General features: G+C 42.1%; 1 protein-coding gene across 1 annotated transcript in view; it reads right to left on the bottom strand.

The window, feature by feature from the left end:
• The window catches only part of KRR1 (KRR1 small subunit processome component homolog), a 15,041-nt gene extending 6,864 nt beyond the window's left edge, over window positions 1–8,177 (bottom strand). The window contains exons 1-6 of the mRNA XM_004700779.2: window positions 8,076–8,177; window positions 4,712–4,884; window positions 3,479–3,613; window positions 3,182–3,307; window positions 2,974–3,057; window positions 704–760 (exon numbers count right to left, since the gene is read on the bottom strand). Of these exons, the coding sequence (XP_004700836.1) occupies window positions 704–760; window positions 2,974–3,057; window positions 3,182–3,307; window positions 3,479–3,613; window positions 4,712–4,884; window positions 8,076–8,157 (657 nt within the window). The 5' untranslated portion in view covers window positions 8,158–8,177. The remainder of the gene's footprint in view (window positions 1–703; window positions 761–2,973; window positions 3,058–3,181; window positions 3,308–3,478; window positions 3,614–4,711; window positions 4,885–8,075) is intronic.
• Between the last annotated feature and the right edge of the window lie 4,267 nt (window positions 8,178–12,444).

Here is a 12,444-nt window from a genome sequence, read left to right as displayed (position 1 = left end):
TCTTGTGTGCAAGTGTTTGTTTATAGTAACCAAGTGTTTATAGTAACCAAGGCCTTTCAGAGGAAAAGAGAAAAGCAGTGTAAGATTGCTCATGAACCGGTAAGATAAGTGTTCTCACAGCTCTGCCACACTTAATGGACATTGGGACATCAAAGGATGCAGACCAGGCATGGCATGCACCACTGGCTCTCCTTTCTCCTGCTCTAACAGTACGATGTAAGGGAACATCGCTTCGTCTCACTCAGTGAATGACTTTTAAAAGGAAATAGGTTACTCGACAAATATTTATCACAAAATATTTATATCATGGTGGCATTTTCAAGTCTACCCATGAACTCTGTACACATAACAAACATCTTTTAAAAGACATACAATTTGAATGTTCAATTCCAGAAAACAAAGCTTTAATATGACATATCCCGGGCTTTAGTTAACAGAAGTCTTAACACTGGACTGATATAATCTGTGGCAAAGTCTTCAAAACATCTCATTGTTTAAGAATGATAATACACATGACCATCTTCCCTCCAATGGTTTCCACACTGTCCTCTACGTAGAAATGGCTGAGGGGCTGTACCCAACTTCTAATCGGCCCCAAAGAGCTCTGCTTTGTCTGTCTGATGTATTAGCTTTCATAAAACACTTCATTTCAATAAAGCTTTGTGACTAAGCACCAGTACGGAAATATATAATCAGAACTTACTTTAATGTTGTATATTGGATGAATGTTCTTCATAGTATCTAGGACTACTTTCCGAACCTGAAATTCATGAGTAAATGAGGAACAAAGATTGAAACGAATTGGATAGCAGAGGATTACCGTGCCGCAAAATATCGTAAGTGTCAGGCAATGGCTGCCAAATTGAATACAAATTGAAATCTGAGAAAACCAGAAGTTACATGAAGTAGAAAGCTGTCAGAGAAGGAAAACTGAAATATTGTCCATTGTAAAGCCAGCAATAGAAAAGTGGTGACTGCACCCTGTCAAAGGTGGAAAACTCGTGTGATCCAAAACAAAACCAAAACCTGGCAGTCCTTACAGTCTGGCTCACAGAGGTTTCACTGCAGAAGCCCCTTCAGTTACTCCGAGAGGCTTCTAGACTTTCACGATAATAGTAATGTCCCCTCCCCAAAATCATTAGGGAGTCTTGGTGGTGCTGCAGTTTAGGTATTGGACTACTAACCTCAAGACCAGCCCTTCAAATCCACCAGCCACTACAAGGGAGAATGATGAGGCAGTCTGCTCCTGGCAACCTTATACCGGGTCACTGTGACTTAGAACTGACTCAGCGGCAGGGATCTGGTTTTGTTTTGAATATACTGAAGTTTCTCAATGCTCCTGCTGAAATGTGGTGCCTAGAACGACAACACACTGTGGTACCTAGACTTACACCAAACAGAGCTGCAAGCATTCAGTTCAAATACAAGGGCTTCATACGGGAAAGCGATGTAATTTTCTTGGTCCAGCTATCTCATTTGCAATGGGGAACTGAAACCGTCTACCTCAAAGGTCTGTTGTAAGAATGAAATAATATATTGTAAAGACCTTACAAAACTACAAACTATTCACGATCTCTATGTTGTTATGGCTGTATGAGAAAAGCGGAAGAAGATGCAGGCCTCACCGTCACATCCAGACTACAGCAGCATGGAAACGAGTAAATAGAAAGTCTCTGCTCCATATACTTTTCTCATACAGCTATTTCAAGAAGCATTACTTAACTTTTATGCTAAAATTTTAAACAAAATACACCTTGAAATTTTCAAAATCTGACCTCTACTGGCTGAATGTAATACTGCAAGTGAGATCCACTGAATTCTCCAATTACTTGAACGCAAGTATCATGCACAGAGGAGTGCTGGTGTATGGCAGGTAGGGACTCAGTTGCTAACCTTAAGGTCAGTGGTTTGAAACCACCAGTGTATTTTGTAAGGATTCACAGGCTTAGAAATGCCAAGGGGCAGTTCTACCCAGTTCCTATAGGATCACTTTGCATCAGAATCAACTCAGCATTCAGAGGTTCAATGGGTAACTAGAAGTGGCCCTGGTGACACAGTGGTTACACATTTGGGCTGCCATCAAAATGTTCCTTGGGAGAAAGAGGAGGTTTTCCATTTCTATACAAATAGTCTCAGAAAGTCACAGGGGCATTCTACTCTGTCCTCCAAAGGGGCTCCGAGTGGGAATTGAGTTGATGGCAGTGAATTTGGTTTTTGGTCGAGATCCTTTTGGTCTGTGCTACAAAACCAAGATCTTAAATGCTCAATTAAAATGTATGTGGGAAAAGTGGTGATAAGCAAACCTCCTAATTCAACAACAGATTTCTCCACAGTCGCCAAAATTTGGCCATAATATGTTAGGTTCCGGGATTGGAGATTACGTCATATAAAATGAAATTTTAAAAATGTTTACTAATGGAAAATCCAAGAGTGCACATTCTAAAAACCTAATTATAACCCCTCAATAAAAACCAAACCCACTAATATCCAGGCCATTCTGACTCATAGGTTTCCAAAGTTTTGTAAATCTTCACAGGAACAGGTGGCCTCCTCTTTCTCTCTTGGAATGGCTGGTGGATTTGAACTGCTGACATTGAGGTTAGCAGTGCAACACATGCCTAACAGTGCACCAAATCCAAACTTCAAACCCACTAATGCTAAGACAATTCTGACTCACAGTGACTACGGGGCAGGGTAGAGCTTTCTAGAGAGGCTGACCCTGAAGAATGCTCAGGGTAGGACTTTGGTGATAAGAGTAGAAAGTCACATCTTTCTCCCACAAAACAGCTGGTAGATCCACCCCACCCCCCAAACCATTACTGCTCTAGTGAGTAACCCAATGCATAGCCCACTCCACAATCAGGGCTCCTGCATAGTGCCACCAGGGATCCTTAATCACGTACAGTCATCGGGCACCAATGAACTATATATGAACCAAATTTCTCTCTCCTGAAAATTAACTACAGTTCTCACCTCTTTTAAACCGTTGAAAGGTCCAATGGCTGAAACTGTGTTTCCCTGAACCATAATGTAGCAGTTTGTTAACAGTTCCAAGGCCTATATTTTTAAAAAAATGAAGTGAAAATGTAGTACATTGAAAAACTAATGGAAAAGATATTCACAAAAAAAAAAATTAAAAAAAAAAAAAAAAGATATTCACACTTTCCTCTGATAAAAGTACCTTCAATGTAGATCCTTTGGGGCCAATAAGACGCTGTCTTCTTTTTACAAATCTTTCTTTATTTCGTACTAAAGAACCTATTTTAATGATGTCACATGCAATATCATCCTGAAGAATTCTTATTGCCTTTTGGAAAAATAAAAATACTGTCATCAATACACACTACAAATATATTTCTTTACCAAGCCCATTCTAATAACTCCTAATTACAGACATGAACCATCTATCGCCAAAACCATTTTATGTTGTTATATTGTCTCTAATGCTAAAGCAAAGTCTTTGCCATTTTATATTTACCTGCTCAAACGAAACACTCCTAGCTAAAAGCTTTATTAGGTCTCTGGCTCTAATGATGATATATGGATCAAAAGTCTTCTTTGTTGTACTAACAGTCATGCTGCCCTCAATCAGGTCCAAGTTTGCGTTAACATGCTACAAAAAAGAAAGAGCAAATCTTTAACTTCTACAATAGAATTCCATTTTAGATAATTATAGTGCTCATGCTAACCAAACCTAAACCAATGTTTGTACCATTAAGTCATCTTCCAAATTCTCCGATCTCCCCGAAGAAGATGGATAGTTGCAGTAGTTACATAATCTGGTGTCAATTTGAGACTTGGGAGGACTAAGAGTGAAGGGGAGGTCTTTGTGTGGGCACGGCCTTCTCCTGAGGATTCTGGGAACTACAGTATTTCCTCCTTGAAGGCGGGAGACATACTCGCTCTGCTCATTCCCTGAGAGAGATTCTACTAACAAGACCTGAAGCTATGATGACGGCAGCGAGAGCCCTGGAGCTGGAGAAGTCACGTGGAGACCCCTGCCAGCGCTGAGATGCTTACGCTGCCATTGGATCCACAAGACTTCCCACCCACTGGCCTGTGACCTTCCTGCATTCGGCATCATTGCATGTGTTTCATGAGTCTGAAAAGGACTTTATAAATTGGTATTGGGCATATGGGCTAATATCAGACTTAAGGACTGAACTGGGACGTTTTCTCAATATTCAAATGCTGTTGTATATAAAGTTTCCCATACACATGAGTGTCCATGAATTTGTTTCTCTAGTCTACCTGGACTAATGCAGTAGTTTAACATAAATAATAAATACTAGATTACTTTCATTCATCACAGAATATTAGAAACCCAGGAAACTGAGATTATCCCTTTTAAAAATATATATCCATTACTCTAAATGAGGCCATAATGAAGACCAACATAGAAATATCCCTTGCTGGATCCAGCTCCTAGCTACAACCCACTTCCCAGATGAGGAAAGACTCCCTTTCAAGCATTTTTACAGCAGATCAGGGGACTAAGTGCTAAGTAAGAACAAATAATCATACGTTCAGAAAGAAACTATAATTAGGAAAAGTATTTTTTCGCAATAGAAAGAATATGACTTAAACAAAGCAAATAAAATTTATCAGATTCATGAGTATAATCTGAGTATTATTTCAACATACACACTGACATAAAAGTAAAGGTATAAGCAAGACACACATATAAAGAAAATAGATAATATGTGCATACATGTTCATTCAAGGCTTTCTGAACCAGAGGCCAGCATTCTTTCAGGTAAGCTTCTCTGTATTTGGGGAACAGAGTTGCAAAACTACTCTCCTCCAAGAGTCCTCTGGGGTTGTCCTCCTTGGAAAAGGCTGGTTCTTTCCAACCATCAGGAACAGTGAGGAGTTCAGAGTCATCTGCGGGAGGTAAACATTTTACATACCACATGCTGTCTGTCTGTTGTGTACTTTTTAAGGACTGTATCCACAAATGTACATGCTTCCCCAAACCCTTCCTGGCATTTTTTTCTTTCTGTTTTTCATATTACTACAATTTAGCAGCAGATATATATATATATAAATGTTCACTATGTTTTAGTCATTTCGTAAGACAAAATTCTTTAAGGGCAAGGATCCTTCTCCTTTTGTCCATACATGCTGGCGTACGCTGACTGATAGTGGGTACTCAAGAAACTTCTATTACACAAAAGCACTGTGGAATTTAAGCTGAAAAAAATCACTTTGTTTGCATCACTATTTTAACTATTAGTAATTCTGACTTTCCTGCATTGGATACTAGGCTTGTGCACATGTATACCAAAATTTAAAAGGCATAGTCTCATGTATAGTTTCCATTAATAACCACTGATACAGGGACTCAGGATTTCCAAAGGTTTATATGTGCCTTATTTCTGAATGTCCTTCATGTCAACTATAAAGGGGCCATTATCTTTCTTAGTTTTATAAGTGAACATAACAATCCAAAAACGTTATGATTATGGGGACACATAGCTGATTTAGTCTAAGACTTTTCTCTAAAAAAAAAAAATGTATGGCCTCCTAGGAGATAAAAAGTGAGAAAAAGAACGGGCTTTCTACTTCAGTATCAAGTTACCGTCTCGGAAACGCACGGGGGCAGTTCTACTCTGCCCTATAGGGCTGCCAGTCAGAATTGACTCCGCAGTTTGGTATCGGTTGAAGGACTATAAAAGGTGCCTCAGTGGCATAATGGACTACACACTGAGCTACCAATCACAAGGTCCACTGTTTAAACTCACCAGCCACTTCTCCGGAGAAAGATGACACTGTCTAACACAGTAATTTAAAGTCTCCAAAACCGGAGCCCCGCTGTCCAGCAAGGTTGCTACGAGTCGGAATTGACTGGATGGCTGTGAGTTTGGTTTTCAGTCTGAAAGGGCCATAAAATGGAGGAGCCCTAGAGGCATGGTGTATTAGTACTCATTAAACTGCTAACGAGGTCAGTGGATCGAACCCACCATTGACTGTCTTGCAAATCCAAAGAAAGTCCTACATGTGGTTACTGTGGGTCTGGGAAGGACCATACATGTTCTCTCAAACTTATGCTCCTTTTAAGTTTGAGGTTCTTAAATTTAACAGCTATTCCTAAATTTAATATCACTCAAGGGTACAATCCATGGACTTGCAGTATCAGAATCCAGTGGAAATTTGTTGAAGACACAATTCTAGGGCCCTACGAGGTGCTGTCAGATAATCATCAGGCTAAAAGTTAACAACAAGGCCAGTGGGTGAAACGTGCCAGTTGCTCCTCCCTGGGAGAAAGACGAGGCTGCCTGCTCCTGTACAGATGGACAGACTTGGAATCCCCACACAGGCTCCCAATGAATGGAACTATATGTGATAGCCATCGGTTTTTGATCTCTCTCTTTCCTTGCCATACAGTCAGTGCTGACTCGCAGTGAACCCCTATGGGTTTCCAAGTCTGTAACTGTCTATGGGAATAGAAAGCGCATGAATCAAAATCTCTGGGATGACGTCCAGGAGTCTGTTAAAACAATCTCGTCAGGAAAGTCTTATCTTCACTAAAGCTGCTCAGACGTTAGCCCGTTTAATCTACCTCAGTCAAGTAAACTCGTTTTGTTTCTTTTACTCACCTCCACCTGCTTTTTCTCAACTCACAGATAATTAACCAGTTGCAAATTCCATAATAAAATTCAACTTTTTCAATAGTTTACAATAATTACTAACAGTTTATACCTGCCCAAGGCCCTACCCTGGGTAGACACTTCAGTGGTTATGAATAAATAGAAAAAAGATAAATCACCGACTTTCTTCTCAAAAAGGAAACTGACTAGAGATGTAGCCCTGACTTCACAACACAGGAAACACACATAAAAAAGGTGAAAAGATGTGCATCCACATGAATAAAAATGTTAAAATTAAATGTCCCAACCAGATGCCATTTCATTCATACCCCAAATAAGAGAAATTCAGAATTCAGGTATTACTTTTAAAGAAAATGTGAAGTAATAAGGTCCACCCACCGCTAATTGAAGTGTAATCATACAATCCCTTTGGCCAAGACGTGGCACTACTTGCACATACCTGTCGCTCCAATGGTGCCGCTTCTATGTGCATAACCTAGACAAGCCTTCAAAGGAATGTGCCTCTAAGAGGCACATCCATCGACAATGGGGGGCAGGGTGGGGGGAGAACTGGAGTATATTCATATAAAGAAACACCATATAGCAAAAAGCTGCAAAACTCAAGTATGAAGCAAGACACAGAATCATCTATTTGCATTCATATCAAATGAAAACATAGGCAAAACCAAATCACGTGCTTGGGGATAAAGACTACGAAGAGAAGCAGTGCAGTGAAGGTGATCAAGGTGATTTTTTCGAGTCTGGGGAAACGAGAATATGATCTGAGTTCACCCAGGAGGCTTTGATCGAACTTGATGCTGGTTTCTGGTGTGTGTTTAGTATTTATGTTACACATCGAATGCGCATTCTGCCACGTACCTTATATGTACTTCTTAAAAAACGCAGCAGCAACAAAAACAATCCTTTAGTATCTCCCCAGAGCCTCTAACATGAGAACCAACGTCTTTAACTGCTCTCCCGTAAGGCTGCTCGAGCGTTCCCGGGCAATTTCTGAAACCTCTCCACCGGTCTGTCATTCACCCCGAGGAACGACGCGCCAGCGCCGGCCCCAGTCTTCTTCCTGCCCCCCTGCCCGTCGGCGCCCCTCAGCCCGCACGCTGCCCACCGCCAGTGGCACGGGGGCGGGGGGCTGTCCCCCGCAGCTTATCAATCCCCATCATCCTAGCCAGAGGCGGGTCGGCCAACACCACCGCTGTGGGGGAAGAGGGCTCGTAAGCAAAAGCAGGAAGCTATGGTGGGCACCGAACCGTGGTGGGCACGTGGTGGGCACCGAACCGGCCAGCGCAGCTGTCTCTCCAGCCCCGCCGAAGGCTCCCCCGACTTGTTCGCCGTAAGCAATGCCAAGTTCGCGGCGTCACCGAACAGACCCGAGACGGCCCTACGCCCAAAGCCAGCGAAACAAAAGGCCTCCTCCACTCAAAGCGCGCAGGGCGGCCCCGAGCTGCAGCTCTCACCCAGCCTCACCTCGGCTGTCCGGCTTTGCCTTCTGGTGACGAGACTGGCTCTTCCCGGGCGCGGTAGGCGACCCGTGCGGCGCCGAAGCCATCTTACGCGACTTCCGTCGGCACCGGAAGTTGCTCGGCTCTCGAATCCTCCCGGCTACCCTCCCGGCGCTCAAAGTAAGTTCCGGAGCAGGAACTTGACACGCTCACTGCTGTGCGGTCTGTTCGGACTCCTAGCGACCCTAGTAAGGCCAACGAAGGTGGGGCTGCCCCTGCGGGTTTCCGAGTCGCACCTGTTGGGGTTACCCGCCCCTCTCCAGAGCGCCCGGAGGTTTCACACTTGACCCCGCGCAGCCCGCGCGAACCGCGACGTCAGCCGGGCCGCTTCCGGACACCTCCGGGAAGAAGACCGAAAAGTGGAGCTCAGTGCGTTTCTCCTTTGTGACCAGTGGAGAGCCGCAGGTGTCTTTTCCAAGATGGGCAGCAGGCATCCATGGGATGAAACTTCCAAGACGTACACTTGATTATGTTCAAAAGTTTGCTTTTATTGTTTGCCTTGTAAAGAGGCAAGATGTCATCCCAATCGTCTTAGATTTTGCTAAACAATCATTCCAAAGTCTTCGAACAAAGAACAATAAGTGAAAGTTATAAAATTAGGAGTGATGTCCTCAATGTTCCCAGAAGTCCTATGAAGCGGGTTTATGGTTAACTTGTCTTTTTCATTTTAACTGTCTCTGACTTAGTCACTAATGAGTGCAGTCCAGCATCTGAGCAGTAGTGGGTGCATAAAGGCTGCTACACTACAGAGCCTTGTAGGTGCAAATAAAAGGAAGGCAAGCTCTTGAAGTATTTGCATCACACACACTTTATTTAATGCAAGAGGTTTTTATTCCCACTTAAGACATATAATATCACTCATTTTTATATTAATGTTAATTGAAGAGGTTTTAAAAGTTGATGGAGATTCGAAGTTTGAGGAGAGGGATGTCTAAAATCCACCCACTCTTAGTTGTTGCATCTACAGAATCTTTTGAAAAATCAGTCTTGATTGGGATCAGACATATGGTCTAATATTGGACTTATGGACTTGATCTGGGCTGGGTTGTTTTCTCAATGTTCAATTGCTCTTGTATATAAATCTCTCTTATACATACACACACACACACACACACACAATCAGTCTTTGTAGGAATACATACTAGACACAGCCTAAGGTTAGTTTGTTCTCATTGTTTATCCATTGATTGCATTCTTTCAAGTATTACCAAAAGTGAGGTAAAAAGCTTGTTTATAGACAGCCAAGATACTACAAAAAGAGGGCAAGTCAGGAAAAGGAGGAAAGTATAGAATGTGTGGCTAACTACCTCTAAGAACAAATATCTTCTTGGCCCTACGACTAGAACTAGATGGTGCCTATTCTAATCCATGGTATTTTCAGTAGTCTCATACATGTACAATTTGGGTAATGAATAAGGAAAACTGAAGAAAAATGATGCATTTGAGTTATGGCATTGATGAAAAATATTAAGCTTACCTTGGACTGCCAGAAGAACAAATAAATCTGTTTTGGAAGAAGTACAGCCAGCATACTCCTTAGAAGTAAGGTTGACAATAAGATTCATCTCACTTATTTTGGACCAGGTACCAGGAGAGACCAGTGCTGGAAAAGATGTCATGCTTGTTATAGTAGGAGATCAGCCTAAAAAAGGAAGACCCTCGATGTGATGGATTGACAGTGGCTGCAACATTGGGCTCACACATCATAACAACTGTGTGGGTGGCTCAGGACCTGGCAGTATTTCGTTCTGTTGTGCACAGGGAGGGTTGTTATGAATTGGAACCAACTCAATGGCACCTAACAACAACAATCAATAATGTTCAAGGCTGTGTTGACAAATAATTCAATAAAATGATAAGGAAAAATGAACACTTTACAGTAGAAAAATTCAAATAACTATATGATGTTCAACTTCATGAACATTAGGGAAAAACAGAGATATAAAAATGAATTATCACTTTTCAGCCAGCAGATATGTAAAAAAGAAATAATAAAATGTGTTTTTAAGTGGCACTACTACACTGTTTCACCAAAAGACATTCCCGGAAAATAAGACCTACTTACAGTTTTGCCTCACTGAAATATAAGGCATCCCCTCAAGAATAAGGTCCCCTGAAGCTACTGTAACTCGGACCGTAGCGGTGGCACCGCTGCACAACTCACTGTTGGCCACAGCGCAGCTGGAGCAGACAGGAAGTGTGAGGTCTCTTTTAATAAAACAATAAATGTGTACCATATTCTTCATGGAAAAATAAGGCATCCCCTGAAAATAAGACCTAGTGCATCTTTGGGAACAAAAATTAATATAAGACACTGTCTTATTTTGGGGGAAACAGGTTACTAGTATGGAATGCAGTATTACACAATGCTGGTAGAAGTGTAAACTGTTATGGCCCAGCAATACACATATTCATCCAGGGTAATCCCACTCCTGAGAAACTGCTGAATATTCATAAAAACATCATTCTCTTGGGACGGTTGTACAATTATTTAATCTACCAGCCATAAATTTAATCTTCAGCAGGTTTATTGCTATCCCTGCTCACGTTCCTAAAATGGGGAGAATAATTTAGTGAGTAATGCACTAAAGCTTCCCCACCACCACCAAAAAAAAGGCATGGCTCATCAGAGCAAACACTGAATTAAAAGAAAACCTAAAACTGTTGCCTTAAGTCCAACTTATGGTGACACCATCTGTACAGAGCAGAACTCCACTCCACTGGATTTTCGTGGCTGTAATCTTTGCAGAAGTAAGTTGTCAGGTCTTTTCCCACAGAGTCCCTGGATGGGTTTAAACCACCAATATCTAGGTAGCAGTCAATTGCAAACCCGATTGCCTGTGCCATCCAGGAACCTGAACATCCAATACCCCTAGCTGGTTTTGCCTACCTTACTATTGTTGTCAGATGCTGTTCCACCCATTTCTGCTCCTAACAGCCTGTGTAAAGCAGAATGAAACACTACTTGATCCTTCACCATTCTTACACTTGCACTTGCCCTATGTCTGAGCCTGTGGTGGCAGCCTTTGTGTAAATACATCTCACTGAAGGTTTTCTTCTTTTCCTTTCCATCTCCAGGGATCGGTGCCCCTGATAGCCCAAAGGACATGAGACAAAGTCTTGCCATGCTCTCTTCTAATGAGTGCTCTGGCTGTGTTTCTTCCCAAACAAATGTATTTGTTCTTCTGGACACCCATGGAACATTCACCAACACTGTAATTCACAATAATCCGTCCCTTTGTGGCCGTCCTTATTTATTGTCCAGCATTCACATGTATACGAGGTTATTGAAAAAAGCCATGACTTGGGTCAGATACACCTTAGTCCTCAACGTGACATGTTTGCTCATTAACGATTTGAAAAGACCTTATGCAGCAGATTTGCCCGATGCCATTTGATTTCTTTTATTATTATTTTTAAGTATGAAGTATATGTGGTCGTGGGATGATTTTATGTCAACTGGAATTTGTATGAAAGTGTAGGAGTGTAGTGCAACCTATCAATCAGGTCACAGTCTGATGATGCCTCCTTGGGGGTGTGGCCTTCCTATAAGAAAGAAATTGGGAATTCCATCCCCACCTCTCTGTCCCTTCGCCTCCTGCTTGCTGGGACTCTGCCTGGGTCCAGGAGTGGCCCCAAGTGGGCCACCCAACCTTGAGGGCTGTCGGTGCCCTGCCAAGTTTCCACTAACATTGGATCCGCCGATCCTACACCCAGTGATCTGCCTGCATCCCCCTTCACCTGTGAACTTCATCAGCCTGTAGCTTTGTGAGTCTGCCTGCAGCTACTTTTGTCTGAAGGAAGCCCTGGCTTGCATTTGACTTGTAGACTTGAGTTGGATCAAGCTGGAATGCTTTTTTGAAATAAGTTTACTTGATATAAAGCTCTTTCATATATATTATATCACATTATATTATATATGTATATATGTGTGTGTCTTTCACTGGAGATTCCTATTTGTTTCTCTAGACAACCCAGCCTGACACAGTATAAGTAAATTTATAATGTCATGTCAAGGGCATTGAATAGATGACACCTAGTTTATTTCCCTGTTAAATGACCAAATGCAGCCAAATGAAGTGAGCATCAAGATTTTACTCTCATCAATAAAACACGATGGAACTTAGAACTGGATCACCTGGCCCCTTTTCTTCTTATCTCTCCCCAGTTCAAAGTGTTTCCCTCTCTTAAGAACCAACCTTCACTTAGATCTGCAGTTGAGCTCAACACATTCACAAACCAACACAATCTTCATTGCAGTTTTATCCTTCTGGAAACTTGGCTTCGTCTTCCCACTGTCTCTTCTTCCGTGTGTGATTTGTAGGGTTATTGTG

This window comes from Echinops telfairi, unplaced genomic scaffold (genome assembly GCF_000313985.2).
Source record: "Echinops telfairi isolate 266 unplaced genomic scaffold, ASM31398v2 ScPeMD7_2;HRSCAF=8, whole genome shotgun sequence".
NCBI classification, from domain to species: Eukaryota; Metazoa; Chordata; class Mammalia; order Afrosoricida; family Tenrecidae; genus Echinops; species Echinops telfairi.
This window is presented reverse-complemented; position numbering and strand designations above follow the sequence as displayed.